The sequence below is a fragment of the Hemitrygon akajei genome, chromosome 14 (assembly GCF_048418815.1).
Source record: "Hemitrygon akajei chromosome 14, sHemAka1.3, whole genome shotgun sequence".
In the NCBI taxonomy this organism is placed as follows: domain Eukaryota; kingdom Metazoa; phylum Chordata; class Chondrichthyes; order Myliobatiformes; family Dasyatidae; genus Hemitrygon; species Hemitrygon akajei.
In genome coordinates this window covers 78,416,984-78,434,655 of record NC_133137.1, presented here as the reverse complement: position 1 = coordinate 78,434,655, position 17,672 = coordinate 78,416,984, and the positions used below count along the sequence as shown (strand labels likewise).

General features: G+C 39.9%; 1 protein-coding gene across 12 annotated transcripts in view; it reads right to left on the bottom strand.

Annotated features, from left to right (window-relative positions):
• The window catches only part of trabd (TraB domain containing), a 54,752-nt gene that overhangs the window by 11,274 nt on the left and 25,806 nt on the right, over window positions 1-17,672 (bottom strand). For 11 of the 12 annotated variants that reach the window (XM_073066394.1, XM_073066398.1, XM_073066391.1 and 8 more), the window contains exons 5-8: window positions 15,124-15,290; window positions 11,417-11,557; window positions 7,676-7,786; window positions 5,226-5,365 (exon numbers count right to left, since the gene is read on the bottom strand). In XM_073066394.1, the coding sequence (XP_072922495.1) occupies window positions 5,226-5,365; window positions 7,676-7,786; window positions 11,417-11,557; window positions 15,124-15,290 (559 nt within the window). The remainder of the gene's footprint in view (window positions 1-5,225; window positions 5,366-7,675; window positions 7,787-11,416; window positions 11,558-15,123; window positions 15,291-17,672) is intronic. The other variant, XM_073066400.1, reaches the window with a different exon arrangement.

Below are 17,672 nucleotides of genomic sequence, written 5' to 3'. Positions count from 1 at the left end.
CCAATGAAGTGAGATTGGAGGTGTGGGTTGTACAGGTGCCCTGCCCTGTCAAAGAGACACAAAAAGGTCAGGTCAATGACAGAGCCTGCTCTTCTCAAGAAAGATGTTTATGTGCATCACGCCTCGATCAAAACAACTTTGTAGAGATGCATGAAGCTTGAAAAAGCCACAAAAGCATTTCTAAAGACATAAGTGTTCATTAGTCCACAGAAGGAGAAATTGTCCACAAGTGGAGGAAGCTCAGTACTGTTGCTACTCTCCCTAGGAGTGGGCGTCCTGCAAAGATCACACCAAGAGCACAACTTGCAATGCTGAAAGAGGTGAAAAAAAGAATCCAAGGGTAACAGCAAAAGACCTGCAGAAATCTCTAATATTCGTTAGCTGCTGTTCTTGTGTCTGCTATAAGAAAAACACCAAACAAGAATGGTTTTCATGGAATGACGCCATGGAGGAAACCACTGTTCTCCAAATAAATTGCTGCACGTCTCAAGTTTGCGAAAGACCACTTGGAGGCTCCACAACATTGCTGGAACAATGTTTTGTGGACAGATGAGACAGACGTTGAACTGTTTGGCAGAAATGCACACCCCTATGTTTGGAGGAAAAGGGGGCACCGCACATCGACACCAAAACCTCATCCCAACAGTAAAGCATGGTGGAAGGAGCATCATGGTTTGAGGCTGCTTTTCTGCCTCAGGGCCTGGACAGCCTGCAACCGTTGAGGGAACATTGAATTGAAAATTGTATCAAGACATTTTACAGGAAAATGTAAGGGGTAGCAGTCTGTCACCTGAAGCTTAATAGAAGTTGGATGATGCAACCAGACAATGATACAAAAGACAGAAGTAAATCAATAACAGAATGGTTTAAAAAGAAGAAAATTTGAGTTTTGGAATGTCCAAGTCAGAGTACAGACCTTAACCCAATTGAGAAGCTGTGGCATGACCTGAAGAGGGCTGTTCGTGCAAGGTATCCCAAAAATATTGATGAACTGGAACAGTTTTGTAAGGAGGAATGGTCTAAAATTCCCCTTTGCTGTTGTGTAAGCCTGAACAACGTTTGGTGGAGGTTACTGCTGCTAAAGCCGGTTCCACCAGTTATTAAATACAAGGGTCATATACCTTTTCCAGCCTGGACTGTGAATGATTAAACAATGTGTTCAATAAAGACATGTACAATTATTTGTACCTCAGATTGCATTTCTCTGTTATTGTGACTTAGATGAAGATCCAACTACATTTTATGAGTAATTAATGCAGAAAAACAAGTAACTGCAAAGGGTTCACAAACTTTTACGTGCAACTGTACATCACAAAACATAGTAATAGCTATAAATTATAATATATAAAATATTAATATTAAATATCGTGGAAAAAAGGGCAAAAATACTATGGTACAACACACACAAAATGCTGGTGGAACACAGCAGGCCAGGCAGCATCTACAGGGAGAAGCACTGTCGACGTTTTGGGCTGAGTCTAGTCCCGACGAAGGGTCTCGGCCCGAAACATCGACAGTGCTTCTCCGTATAGATGCTGCCTGGCCTGCTGTGTTCCACCAGCATTTTGTGTGTGTTGTTTGAATTTCCAGCATCTGCAGATTTCCTCGTGTTTGCTCTTAAAAAATACTATGGTAGTGTGATGGGCTCATTGGCAGAGTGGTAGAAGCTGTTCCTGAAACATTGAGGCTCTTCCGGCTCTTGTACCTCCTCCCTGTTGGTTGCAATGAGAAGCGGGCGTGTCCTATGTGATTGGGGGTCCTCAATGACGGATGCTGCCTTTTTGAGGCATCGCCAGAAAAAGCTTAAATCAAGGGTGTTAAGTAGAAGTAAATCTCTGGTGTTGCACTGGATGCAGCAAATTGAATGTGGGGGGGGGGGGGGAGGTGAGGTGTGTGATCTGCATTTTGATGAGATGTGACAGGAGATATTACCTGGTTAGGGGTGGTGAACCTATGGTACATGCAAAAATTATGTTGACATGTGACACTGAACAGATTTTCTTAAAATACTTCATTTATTTCAATGTCTCTATTATGAATATGCATAAATATACAACAGAACTCATCCTTTTTCCAAAAAAAAGTCTTATAGTCTTATTTTAGTGATAATTATTTTTATCAACTGCAGGGTGTTGGTTCAGTATCATTTTTATGTTTGCAGAGTCAGAATGATTCTACTACAGGATATATACTTTTTGCTGCTGTATTTGAATAAACAGATTTGTCATAAAATATTTTCTTAGCTAATCAACCAATTATAATTTTAAAAAGAGTCATTAATATTTTTATGGAAAAAAATACTTAGTTGTTCATATCCATGGATGTCTGGGGAAGGGAATGCACTTCACGGGAGAACTCTGGATATCGATATATGACATACAGTACTTAATGTCAGGACATACAGCACAAATGGGTACCGACTACCAAAGTTACTGTAGGTTTTACTGAAAAGGCCAGTTCTTACTGAATGTCATCATCAAGATCATGAACTTCCCCGACAGCCCAGTGCATCCATTAAAAAAAATTGGGGATGTACCAATGGAAAAGACTGCTGTGAGCTACCAAGTTTGGACAGGAGAATTCCATTGATAGTAATTCCTGCATCTCATTTATGGAGAGGGAGGTTGGCCTGCTGTGGTGTGGGCTCACTGACAGATATCACTCAGTGTTTGAAGTTGATTGAAACATCCGAGTGTAGTGGTGGCAGGGCCCGTGCAGAAACCTAGGACCCATAGATTCTTGATTAGTCAGGGTGTCAAAGGTTACAAGGAGAAGACAAGAGAATGGGGTTGAGAGGGATAATAAATCAGCCATGAATGCTGGAGCAGACTCAATGGGCTGAACGGCTTAATTCTGCTTCTATGTCTTATGGTCTTATAATTGTTACTAATTTATTAAACAACGATAATCACTGATCAAAGTTACCATCACACCCAAGAGAATTATTCAGAAGCTTGTTGCTATTTGGGCACACTCTCAAAAAGGTTCATCACCCCTGACCTAGATAGTAGTACTGGCTCCTCAAGATTTCCTTGAATGTGTGTATATTGGGAGAATAGTGTTCAACGAGACTGTTAGATTCACAAGGAGGGAGACAAAAAAGTGTAAAGCAGAAAATTTTGGGCCGAATAGAGAAAGAAAATTAAAAACTTTTTAAACTGATGAATAACCAGGACTAGCAAAGGAGTAAAGATATTTGGTTGTCCGTGCATGTAAAGACAGTCGAAAAGGCCAAGAGGTTTCTTTTCAATTAAAGGTTCAATGTTCAATTATAAACTGAATGAAGTTATTTTTAAAGTTGAGCAGAACCTTCATTAAAGCCAAAGTAGAACATCAAATTCTTGATCTTGGGTCGCGGGCAAGGTTTAATTGACGTGGTTTGTGGATTGGACCCTGTAGTTCTCATTATTACGTGCTTCTGGTCTCTCCTCATTTTGTTGATTTTGAATCGGAGCAGCTTGCATCTAACAAACACTGAGCTGAACAGAACATTCCTAGACTTTTGTTATTGTGTTTTTCACTTTTTTGTTGCTATTTGCGCGGTTTGTTTTCTTTTTGTGCATGTGGGGGATGGGGTTGATGTTCCTCTTTGAACGGGTTCCATGGTTTTCTTTGTTTCCACAGCTGTCTGCAGGGAAGATGAATCTGCATATGTACTTTGATCATAAATGTACTTTGAATCTTTGAGATTTTATTTTGGAAAGCCATTTTCAGGAGGATTTGAAATATTTGGTGAATCACCAGAATGATATCAGAACTTAAATTACGAGAAAAGTTTGCATGTATGGCTCCTATACTTGGATTCAACGTCAGGGAATAATGGAGTGGGATTAAGTGGTTAAGCAATTTGAAGCGGAATACAAAGTGATCATGTCCACCAATGGAGGAGGATTTCAGAATTTGCTTCACAGATTATAAAGTGAGAGCTGGTTACACTATAATAACATGGTCGTATTAATGGAAATGCTGCAGTGTAGACATTGGTCAACTGAGATTTTCAAACCCCTCCCCAAAAATTTTGGTCAAGAGTTTTAAGGGGAATGAATTATAAGACCATTAGGAGCAGAATTAGGCCATTTGACCCATCGAGTCTGCTCTGGAATTTCATCATGACTAATCCATTTTCCCACTCATCCCTAATCTCTTGCTTTCTCCCCATATCCCTTCATGCCCAGACTAATCAACAATTTATTGATCTCTACTTTAAATATACCCAATGACTTGACTCTAAAGCCACCTGTGGCAATGAATTCCACAGATTGACCACTCTTTGGCTAAAGAAGTTCCTCATCTTCATTCTAAAAGGATGCCCCTCTCTTCTGAGGCTGCTTCCTCTGGTCCTAGACTCCCCCACCAAAGGAAACATCCTCTCCATATCTACTGTATTGAGGCCTTTCAACATTCAATAGGTTTCTATGATTCTTCTGAATTCCAGTGAGAAGAAGCCCAGAGCAATCAAATGCTCCTTATATGACAAGCCTTTCAATCCCTGTATCATTTACATGAACCTCCTTTGAACCCTCTCCAGGGTCAGCACATCTTTTCTAAGATAAGGGGCCCAAAACTGCCCAAAATACTACGTGAGGCCTCACCAGTGCTTTGCAAAGCCTCAAGATTACATCCTTGCTTTAATATTCTAGTCCTCTCGAAATGAATGCTAACATTGCATTAATCTTCCTCACCACCTATTCAACCTGCAAGTTAACCTTTAGGGAATCCCACACAAGGACTCTCAAGTCCCTTTGCAGATCAGATTTTTAAATTTTCTCTCCATTTAGAAAATAGTCTACGCTTTTATTTCTTCTACTGAAGTGCGTGACCATACAGTTCCCAACACTGTATTCTATCTGCCATTTCTTTGCCCATTCTCCTAATCTGCCAAAGTCCTTCTGTAGCCTCTCTGCTTCTTCAAAGCTCCCTGCCCCTCCACCTATCTTCCTATGGAGGCCAGGAATAAAATGAGCTAAGCATCTAATAGCATAAAGGTTTGAGATATTTTCATGCATTCCCAAATAATATCATAGATACAGGTTGTTAATGCAAGTGTCTTGTGACAATGATCTTCACAATCCGTAAAAAGAGCCTGAGAATACACATTCAGTGTTATTTCTGCACAAAATGAGTTTAACATAACATTTTCAGGTAATCAGTATAACAATTTTGTTCGGTTATAAATGGCATAAATTGAAGCCTGTAATTCTTTTGAAATTATCAGTTTTTTGTACCTGATAGGATCAGACAGGAAGCAGAGGCCCCAGGCTAACTTGACCTTTTGCCAGAGAGAAAGTGCAGCAATGGCCCTTTTAAAGGTGATGGGGATGGGCCGATCCCCAAGGTGAAACTTACAGAAAGGCACTTTCCCAGCCTGCAACACACAAGAATGTCAAGTTCATAAAAAGCTCACTGCATAACGGAAGCCTTTACACTCAAAGATCTTGGAGCTAATACAATTTAAATAGATAAATGATCCTTCAGGGAGGGTGATTTATAGAGATTTGTCTGTTTAGGCCAAACATAATCTTATCCTTGGAAGACCACTCAAAAAGTAAATGCTTCAAATGTTAAACACTCATGTCAAGACCAAACTGCACCATTTGGATGGCTATTGCAGTACCCGAAGGGAATATCTTTAATAGTTATGTAACTGTACTTGCTCAGAAAACTGTACACATTCTCCAGATAATGCAAATTCAAAAATCATGCCTCTGACCTTTTAATCCAAATTCAATTTGAAAAGTTGAAATAAAAAAAACTAGTTATCAGTCAAAAGAACCTAAAGAATTTAAATCACCCTAATAGTTCACCTAAGGGTAATTTGGGGAAAGAACACTGCCTGCTATTCTTGCCCAGCATGTTTTTGTGAATAATTGTTCCTAGTATGGGAAACAGTAAAGGCTACCTACAGAAAAGGTGTAAATAAGGTTGAAAGAATACAGAAAAAATTTATAAGGATGGTGCCAGGTCTGGAAGACATGAGCTTTAAGGAAAGATTAAATTGTGTTTTTTTTAATATAAGGGAAGATTAAATATCTTCTCCTTCCTTGTCAGTCCTGAAGAATGCTCTCAGTCTGAAATGTCGACTGTTTATGCGTTTCCATAGATGCTGCCTGACCTTCTGAGCCCCTCCAGCATTTTGCGTGTGTTGCTCAGGATTTCCAGCATCTGCAGACTTTTTCGTGTTAGAACTTTATTTCTTGGAACATAGAAGATTGAGGGGTGATTTGACAGAAGCATACAAAATTATGACGGGTATAGATAGGGTAAATGCAAGCAGGCTTATTCTACTGAGGTTGTGTGGGACTATAACTAGAGGTCATGGGAGCGCGAGGAGAAAATTTTTCACTCAGAGGGTTGTGAGAGTTTGGAAGGAGCTGCCAGCGCAGTGGCGTATGCGAGATCGATTTCAATGTTTACAAGAAGTTTGGTAGGTACATGGATGGTAGGGGTGTGGAGGGCTATGGTCTGATTGCAGGTTGATGGGGTGAGGCAGTACAAATGGTTCAACATGGACTGGGTGGGTGGGTTTCTGTGTTGTACTTTTCTATGAGTCCACATTGAGGTATCTTAAAGGCAAATAGCAGACGTTTATACACAAGTTAACAAGAGGCATGTGCCAACTGCACCATTGACAACACAGTCAGAAATTAAAAACTCCATTTATGCAAAGAGCAGTAGAATTTGTAACACAACATTGACATGCTACTTACAGAGTATATAATTGTAATTACTAAACATTGCTTTCTACATAAACTCGTTTGCATGACCATGTTGTCCAAATGAAATGCACGGAGCACTCAAACGTTGATAAATCTGTCAGAAACCAAGAACATTTATTTTAAATATTGTTTAGAATAATCAGTAGTGGAGCAGTAAGATTGTCACTGACCACAGAGCAAACAGTCCACAAAAGATTTTTTAATCTCTGGCTTTCCTCTTTCCTGGATAGAGCTGTGTGGCATCAGTACCTCTAGTACCCTGTATCAATGATGCTCTTGAGATAGATTATATAGCTAGTCATACGGACCAACTCTCAGACCACAAAGGAAGCAAAAAGCACCAATTTTAATTAAACCTTTTAGACCACAGGTTCCCAACCTGGGATCCACAGACCCCTGGGTTAATGGTAGGGGTCCACGGCATAAAGAAAGTTGGGAACTCCTGTCTCCTAGACAATGTATATTGTACACTGTGAAACAAGCACACACACACACACACACAATTAACATAGAAGCTGAAATAATGAAACTTCATAGTAATATAAAAGGCAATTTTTAAATTTTTGGGATTAAAATTCCACACTTAATACAATGTTAATGGGTGTTATTAAACAATAATTTTGGCTTAATGCACCTTTAAAACTCCATCACATTTTATTCAACAAGACAGAGTACTCCATATATTCTCTCCCAGCCAGGAACATAGATCACAAAGTCTTAAATTCCCATAATCCACTTGATTACAATAGAAATGTGAACAAGGAGGATATCTGGAGTTCCCAATAAGTAACATAAATACATATTACACATTGCTATTAAGATTCCCTTTACTGTAGATGAGGTCAGATAACTTCAATGTAACTGCAAATCCAGGCAACTATATACAAATGGCATTGCTGAACACAAGCGAGACTGAGTGAATTTCAAGAGGGATAAAACTGAAAAAGATGAGTATCTACCTCCTTGAAGGCTTCCCTGAACTCCCCTCCTGGAGCCATGCCCAACTGTTCAGTGATGTGAGCAGAGACCTTCCATAGCAGCATCTGCATCAGTCCAGACATTACTCCATTCTATCAAAACAAGTTCAAAGTTTTAGTGTATAAAAAAAGGCTTTGTGGAGCAATCAATGGATACTTGCACAGTGTATTAACTACATTCGGTAGCTTAAACATAACATTATTCAGAAGGTAAAGGGCACATGTTCAGATTTACTGATTCCTTTGGAAGAGGTTTACAATCCTAGCTTTAATAGATAAATGCAGTTGCACCAATAACAGGAATTAAAAAAAAAAACATATTGCAATTAAAGGATCAAGTGTTTTCCCAACATATATGACAAATAAACTCTTCACGGGCTTCCTTTGCCAGGCGGCCCCAAAAGCCATCGAAATAAAACTAAAGGAAAAGAACTTTAACAAGATGAAGGGCTCGATGCAAGTAAGAACTGGAATTCGATTGTAAACAAGATGGGAGAGCCAAAACCTGATTGGATGAGGACTAACCAATTAGGAGGGACTGACGATAGGGGTATAAATACTACCGGACTAGACACGCCCAGGCATCCTCCCTGATGAAGATGGCAAAGTTTGTCATCTAAATGTCGGCTATAATTGATACAAGTACCTGGCTGGAGGCACGAGAAGAGCTTATTCGTCATATTGTAATTACATTCATATTAAAACATTTTTCCCAGTTTACTAGAAGTTTGAGGTGTTTGACTACAAGACAGATTAAGAATCAAAATCTGCTTGTGAGTAGCATCAGTGTCAGGTAGTGTAGTGGTTAGCATGGCCCTATTACAGCTCAGAGTGTTTTGGGGTTCTGTAATGATTCTCTGTACGCACTCTGCATGGAATATATATTTTCTCCAGGTGCTCCGGTTTCTTCCCAGAGTCCAAAGATGTATTGGGTAGGTTAATTGGTCGTTGTATATTGTCCCATGGTTAGGGTTAATCGGGGTTTGGGGGAGGGGCGGAAGTGATTGTGTGGCTTGAAAAGCCTACTCTGCACTGTATCACTAAATAAATTAGATTAGAACGCCACAGTTCACAAAACAGCACAATTCCAATGCAGTCTTTAGAACTATCACTTTATATTTTGCTTCTGATATAAGAGGTGCTTGGTATCAATCAACTGAATGAATGCCTTAGACATGAATGACCAAGATATTAAAGACCTTACTGACTGAAGTATTAGTAACATGATTCTGAAAATGATAAATGATTAAGTTTGGTGTGGGTGTGGGGGACATGAGATGACGAGGATGAAAGGTAATTTAATCCAAGTGCTAAAAATGGCCAGAAAGATGAAATAACTGTCAGTAATTGCAAAAAAGATGGATGATTGGACACCCAGTAAGAAAATTATGATATGAGGAATAGAAAGAGTAGGAAATTTATTATACTTTTAAACTCGGGGTCCATTCCATGTACCAAAATGATCTTTTTAAAATCACACTACTAGGGAGATTTGCACAATGAATTTGTGGAATAAAAAAATCACAAATTTTACAGAATGGTGGTAGACCACATAGAAGGGCTAATAGTTTTTAATGTCTCAAAACTGAAACAATAAAGCTTTTTAGCTCATCAAAACTATGCTGCTCTTAAGGAACAATTCAATTCAGTCCCACAAGGTTTTTGCCTCATACCAACACGAGTTATTTTCAACTACATGCTCCGCTGCCTTCTTTTGAAAAAGTCCCATATTCCATTTACATGAACATAGCATCAACATGATTCCTCAGTTCAGAAGATCTTGCTTCCGTGAAACTGTGGGCTGCATGGTAGCGCTGTGGTTAGCACAACGATTTACAGTATCAGCAACCTACGGTCAGTTCCTGCTGCTGAGAGAAAGGAGTTTTTAAGTTCTTCCTGTGAGCACTTGGGTTTCCTCCCACAGTCCAAAAATATCCTGGCTGGTAGGTTAATTGGTCATTGTAAATTGCACCTCCCCCCCCAATTAAGCTAGAGTTAAATCGGGGGATCACTAGGTGGCCCAGCTCGAAGGATCAGAAGGGCCTATTCCATGCTGTATCTCCGTAAATACAGTGCCTATAAAAAGTATTTAACCTCCCTAGAAGTTTTAATGTTTTACAACATTGAATCATCATGGATTTAATTTGGCTCTTTTTGACAATGATCAACAGAAAATTTCTTTTGTATCAAAGTGAAAGCAGATCTCTACAAAGTGATCTAAATTAATCACAAATATAAAACACTAAATAACTGACTGCATAAGTATTCACCCCCTTCAAGTCAGTAGTTAGTAGATGCACCTTTAGCAGCAATTACAGCCTTGAGTCCATCAGCTTTGCAAATCCGGACACTGCAATTTTCCCCATTCTTTTTTACAAAACTGTTCAAGCCCTTTCAGATTGCTTGGGGATCATGAGTGAACAGCCCTTTTCAAGCCCAGCCACAAATTCTCAACTGGATTGAGGTCTGGACTCTGACATGACCCTCCAGGAAATTAACTTTGTTGTTTTTAAGTTATTCCTGTATAGCTTTGGCTTTATGCTTGAGGTCACTGTTTTGCTGGAAAACAAATCTTCTCCCAAGTCGCAGCTCTCCAGCAGACTGCATCAGGTTTTCCTTGAGGATTTCCCTGTATTTGCTACATTCATTTTACCCTCTACCTTCACAAGCCTTCCAGGGCCTGCTGCAGTGAAGCATCCCCACAGCATAATGCAACTACCGCCATACTTCATGGTAGAGGTGGTGTGTTTTTGATAATGTGTGGTGCTTGGCTTATGCCAAACGTAGCATTTAGTCTGATGGCCAAAAAGCTCAGGTTTGGCTTCATCAAACCCTAGAACCTTCTTCCAGCTGACTTCAGAGTCTCCCACATACCTTCCGGCAAATGCTAACCAAGATTTCATGAGAGTTAATTTCAACAGTGGCTTTCTCTTTGCAACTCACCCATAAAGCTGTGACTGGTGAAGCACCTGGGTAACAGTTGTTGTATGCGCAGTCTCTCCTATCTCAGCCCCTGAAGCTTGTACCTCCTTCAGAGATGTCACAGGTCTCTGGGTGGCCTCCCTCACTAGTCCCCTTCTTGCAAGGTCACTCAATTTTTGAGGACAGCCTGGTCTAGGCAGATTTACAGCTGTGCCATATTCTTTCCATTTCTTGAAGACCAACTTAACTGTACTCCAAGGGATAGTCAGTGACTTGGAAATTTTTTGTGCATCCAGCTCCTCACTTGTGCTTTTCAATAACCTTTTCACAAAGTTTCTTAGAATGTTCTTCTGTCTTCACGGTGTAGTGTTTGCCAGGATGCTGACTCACCAAAAGTTGGACTTTCCAGATACAGGTGTATTTTTACTACAAACAATTCAAACACCTTGACTGCACACAGGTGATCTCCATTTCACTAATTACATGACTTCTAAAAGCAATTGGCTGCTCCAGTGATGATTTGGTGTGTCATATTAAAGGGTGTGAATACTTATGCAATCAATTATTTTGTGTTTTATATTTGCAATTAATTTAGATCACTTTGTAGAGATCTGTTTTCACTTTGACATGAAAGAGTTTTTTTTCTGTTGATCAGTGTCAAAATGCCAAATTAAATCCTGTTTTTTACAATGTTGTAAAACAATAAAACATGGAAACTTTTGGGGCCGGAGGCTACAAAAATTACTACAAAATGCATACTTTATTGGCACCAAAGATAGAAGTCGAGACTAGACACAGTACCTGTTTAATAGCCTGTTGTAATTTGTCCAGATTGATTTCACTGGCTTCCTTAAGTAATGTCTTTTCATCCATTTTGAGCATGGAGACTCTATACTGACACAGTTCTACAACCACTACATCTGGCTGCACTTCTTGAATAGTCTGGAATAAAACAACAAGTACGTCATTCTTTGGGAAGCACATTTGTAACAGAAATATCACAAGAAGGAATTTTATTAAATTGAAGATACACTAACTAGATTCTGGAAGAAATGCTGAACTTTTCTACTGAGGGATTGAAGGATCTTCAAAAACAATATTCTATAAAAGATTTTGATGCTTTGATTCAAAATGTTACTATAAAAATGTCAATATACTTTTTCCATTAATGTGCAATTCCTATCAATATTTTTGTTCTCAATATAAGTTGATACAGAAGCCTCAGGACCAACACCACCAGGCTCAGGAACAGTTACCCCTCAACCAGTCTCTTCAACCATAATGAAAAACATCACTCAACTTCACTTGCCCCATCATTGAAATGTTCCCACGGCCAATTTATTCACTTTCAAGGACTCCTCAACCCATGTTCTTGATATTTACTCATTTATTTATTTATTATTATTACTACTTTTATTTTGTATTTGCATAGTTTGTCTTTTGCACATTCATTGTCTGTCCATCCTGTTGGATGCAGTCTTTCATTGATTCTATTGTGGTTCTTGGATTTATATGTATGCCTGCCAGAAAATGAATCTCAGGGTTGTATATGGTGACATATATGTATGTACTTGGATGGTTCCTTAAGGTTGTTATAACTAGGAGTGGTAATGGGGAAAAAAATCCCACTCCCTATTAAATGCTCCTAATGTCGAGCACCTCAAATAGCCTCTGACACCCAAGTCCAGCTCCTGGCCTTCACATGAGGCTTAGTTACTAAACTGAGCGGAACCCTTTTCAGTATAAACGGAAAGGGCAAAGGCCGGTTACCGGTGCCTTAAAACCAGCAGCTTTGGGCACATGGGGCTCACCAGCCGCGGTTGGCAGCTCATCTAGAAGGAGAACGCTGACCTCAAATCTTCCTTGCCTTATGGCTATACCCACTCATGAGGTAGACTTTGTTATTAAACCGGAGGAAAAAAGCCGGAGCTGGAGTCAAATTGTATTGATCTCTGCTGTTCCTTTAGGTTCCTCATTAGATGCGTGGAGAGGGGGAGCTCGCTACCTGGGCAACAGCTTGCTCTTCATATTGTACTGCCCAGGCTTGAGCATCTAGGCAGCTAGGACATAACATTTATGGCCGACCCTGACTGATAGAGGCCTCACAAGTACTTTAATAATAATTTTATTTTGAACTTTGAAATTGTTAGGCCTGTAACTTTAATACCAACTGACGATGTTAACTGTGCAAAATACATCAGCTATTGCGGCATTTTATCAAAGTTTTGCACAGCCTTGTTTACCAACTCACATTAGATTTTAAACTTTTTACGACTAGCTCCTTTCATTATTTATCCAACAGATTACAGAACAATGCTGCTGGAATACAAAACACAAAAGTACACTGCAGATGCTGTGGTCAAATCAACACGTACAAACAAGCTGGATGAACTCAGCAGGTCGGGCAGCATCTGTTGAAACGAGCAGTCAACGTTTCGGGCCGAGACCCTTCGTCAGGACTCAACGGATGTTGCCTGACCTGCTGAGTTCATCCAGCTTGTTTGTACCTGCTGGAATACAGGCGTTCAAAATTTGATTTAATTCATCCTTGACTGGTATGGTATACAAATTAGCTTTCCAACTTTATGTATACACGTTGAAATGCAAATTGAATGAATACTTGTAGCCGCTATTATGACTTTCATATTGCCCTCAGAATCTGAATATTCAGCCATACTTTTGGCCTGATTGAAATGTGACTGTAATTCAAAACTGCACATGGTGAAAATCTGAAATAAAAACAAAGTACTGGAAATATTCACCAGGCCAAACAGTAACTATGGAGAAAATAAATAATGGGCATTGAGCTTTACCAGAAAACAAAAAAATGATCCTGCATGTTTTAAGATGCAGAGAGGGAAAGTGAAGGAGTGGACGAAGAAAATGTATTCGTGTGGAGACCAAGGTGTCCAGGTAAGACTATGCTCATGTTGAAGTAACTGTCATTGCTGATAATCCCTCTAATCTCGTCTGTCTATGGCACTCCTTATTATGTAAAGGGAAGCTGTGTTTTAGGAAGACCTTCCTACAAAAAGTCTCACTCGAGAGGTGTGTCTTGTGGTTTAACTTCAAGTGTCTTGCTTGAGTACAACTGCCCCAGCCTTTTCTTTACTTCCACTTAGTTTCCATCCAGATTCAAGGACAGTCTCTATCCCACTGTTATAAGACTATTGAACAGTTCTCTAATACGATAAAATGGGACTCCTGACCTCATCATCTATCTCATTATGACCTTGCACCTTACTGTCTACCTGCACGTTCTCTGTAATTGTAACACTACATTGAAGCCTGTCGTCGTTTTACCCTGCTCTACCACAATGCACTGTTGTAATGAATTGATCTGTATGAACAGTATGCAAGGCAAGTTTTTCCACTGTACCTTGGTATACTTGACAATAAATCAATTTACCATTTAATTTAATTTACCAATTTTCAAATATCCATATCCAACACTTCTCATCCTCCATCAGATAGGCTAGGCATCATTCATTACGTCCCTGACTTGCACAACTACATCAAATGTACTTCCTTGCACCTTGCTTCCTGTAGATACTTCATTTTAATTCTTCCAGTTTCTCATCTGATTATATCTTTGCTAATACGACTTATCACAATCAACGCCTTTGAAGTATCTTCCTTTTTCATTAACCATGGTTTCTCTTCTACCATAGCTGAAAATAGTTCTGCAGTAGTTGCTTATTTCCCACACTTCTGTTCTCTTTCTCCAGCCCTCTAGACAAGTTCCTCTTGTTCTGACTTTCCACCTCACCTCCACATTCAGTGGATCCTCCACCACCAGATACATCTTCCCCTCCCTTCCAGCATCCGGTAGGGACCATTCTCTTTGAGGCTCTCCAATTTGATCTTCCATTGCTACCAACCACATCCCTTTTCATGACACTTCTCTATGCAACAGGTAATAACTAACTAACTTGCACCTTAATTCAGCTTTTCTCTTTTCACAAATAATGCTTTGCCTGCTGAGCATTTCCAGCACTGTTTTACCAACCGTGGCTACCCTCATTAAACAAAGAGGCGGCAAGGTAGTGTAGAGGTTAGCACAATGCTTTGCAGTGCCAGCGACTTGGGTTCAGTTCCCACCGCTGCCTGTATGGAGTTTGCATGCTCTCCCTGGATTTACCTCTGGGTGCTCCAGTTTCCTCCCACAAAGACCCAACAGACGGTAGGTTAATTGGTTACTATAGGCTAGGGTTAAATCGGGAGTAGCTGGATGGCTGCTCGAAGGGGTGGAAGGGCCTACAGCAGGCTGTATCCCAATAAACAAATAAATACTATTTCTATTACTAAACCACTGACTGAAATCTAAGGAGACAAACCATGTTGAGAGGTTGACTGTACCTGAAGTTTCTCCATGCCTGAAAGCAATAAGTTTATGATCTGAAGATTGTTTTACATTGAATTAAAGTTCATTTTAATGCTTAGCATTCTTATACACAATTTACCAGTGGCCAAGTTTTTCTAAAGTTGGAGCTGTTTTTTCTTTTTACCTTTACAACATCTCTTCTGCTACTATCGCTAAAGTGGGCTGTGCCAACCAGGTACACCTTACAACCATCTTCAGTGCTAAGTTCAGTGACAGTGTCTGGCAGATTTGGTTTTCCTTGCCTTTTTCGCATCTTCATTTCCCACAAAAGTTTAAAAGCATCTTCATCTGCTGCAAATAAATAAATATGTTACAAGTATGCTTGTCACATTAGGAACAGGACGACAGTTTCAGTGGTGCTCCATAAAACTATGTACCACATTACAGACTCAATGGTACTAGCTGAAACCAGCACAATTTCTAAACTTGCAGTATTTAAAGTTGTGAAAAATTAATGAGCTGACTTACTTATAAGTTATTTTTATTGTCTAACACTAATTCCACTGAACTTATAAAATGGAAGTTCAGTCCCGAAAACAAAGGACACAGCTTAAAGAGAGATCTCATGGGCAATAAACCTTTCCTTTTGGATTAGTAATACTTTATTTTTAAACCTGATAAAGTTTTTTTTTTAAAATTGGAGCTTAACAAATGGTATAACTTGTTTAACAATGCCAATAGGCGACTGTGCCTCTCGTTACACCATGGTGGCCTAATGGTTAGCGCGGCAGTATTACAGCTTAGGGTGCTGGGGTTCAGAGTTCAATTTTGACGTCCTCTGGAAGGAGTCTGTATGTTCTCTCCATGGAATGTGTAGGCTTTCTTGTGTTCCGGTTTCCTCTCTCAGCCCAAAGTTGTATAGGTTAGTAGGTTAATTGGTCATTGTAAATTGTCCGATGGCCGGCTGGTGGCACAATGGCACCAGTGCTGGACTCCGGAGCGAAGGCTCCCGGGTTCGAATCCAAGTCGGGCCACCCCCGAGCACGCTTTCCATCTGTGCCAGGTTGAGCGTCAAGATAGCCACTCGGCCTTGTAAAAAATACAAGGGTCAAGTCAGGAACGTTCATACTGTGACCCTGTTAATCCGAAAGGAGACCAATCCTGACACCACGCGCCGGACAAGAATGGCTGACTGTCTGGTGAGACACGCTTAAAAAAAACCTGTCCTATGATTAGGTTAGGGTTAAATCGGGGATTGCTGGGTAGCTTGGCTCAAAAGGGCTAAAGGCCTATTCTGCGATGTATCTCAATAAATAAATTTTAAAAATAACACAAGCCTTAACTGCTTAAACCCAAAATGCAAGCTTCACGTATTTACAATGGGGCCTACACCGTCCATACCATTTTGTTGACTTTACCACAGAGCCACAAAAATTAAAATTTTTGAGTTTACCAAAATAAGACTATTAGAGAGGGAAAGTAACTGAGTTTGGTGATTCCATCTCAGAATATTAATGTTAAGCTAGTCTTCCCATTGTCACTTTTCTGCAGCTATAAAATACACAAGAATATGTGAATCAGCCCGTTATTCAGTAAGAATGTGGCAAATCAAACTCTACACTCTTGACAACTGCTGGAAACTTTCACCATTTTGCTTACCAAGTCCCTATCAACACCTATCTTAACAAAATTCATAGACTCTGCCTCCACCACTTGAAAAAGTGCTCCAAAGTCTCAGAGCCCTGAAAAAAAACCCAGGACTCATCTTAAATGGGCATCACCTAATTTTTAAACAATGGTTTCCAAGTTTTAAATTTTCCAGAAGAGGAAACGTGCTTTCCACATCCATTCTGACTGGATCACTCAACAAAGCACTCTCATTCTCCTAAACTCCAGAGGATACAAGCCTAGCCTCGCCAACTTTTCCTCGAGGTAATATCTCCTTTCCATGTAAGCCTCCGAAATGCTTCCAGAATTATGTCCTCCCTTACATAAAGACACCAATACTTTGTACGGTACTCTAACTGCAATCTCAGTGTCCTATGCAACTGAAGGATAATGTTCTTTACCTTGGAGTTCAAATCCACAATAAATGACAGCATCTTACCTTTCTTATTTACTTGCTGTACCTGTGTACCAGCTTTTTGCAAGTCACGCACTTGGACACGAAAAACCTCACTGTAATCCCTCAGCATTTAGAGAATCTTGTTCCACCCCCCAGTTTCACATTTTCCCACATTTCCATTAGTTATCATCACCCTTTTGTAGCCTCACATCTCTTCTTCCCAATGTTCCTATCTGTGGATTCAGCAACAATTTAGTAGTAATACTTTAATTTCCTTTTCCCAATACATTTCTAAAAATCAGAAAGAAAATGAGGCTTCACTATTTCCAGAGGTCAACAAGCAAAATATATTTTAGCCCTTTTTCCTGTTGTAGCCCTTCGTTTGTGACGCTATTGCAGCTCAGGGCGGAGGAGTTCGGAGTTCAATTCCGGTGTCATCTGCAAGGAGTCCATACGTCCTCCACCTGGAATGCGTGGGATTTCCTGTCGGGTGCTCCAGTTTCCCAAAGATGTACTAGGTAGGTTAATTGGCCATTATAAATTGTCCCGTGATTAGATTAGGGTTAATTGGGGTTGCTTAAATGACGTGGCTCAAAGGGCCGGAAGGGCCTAATCCAAGCTGTATCGCTAAATAAAATAAATATTAGAACAAAAATGAGGATTTACTG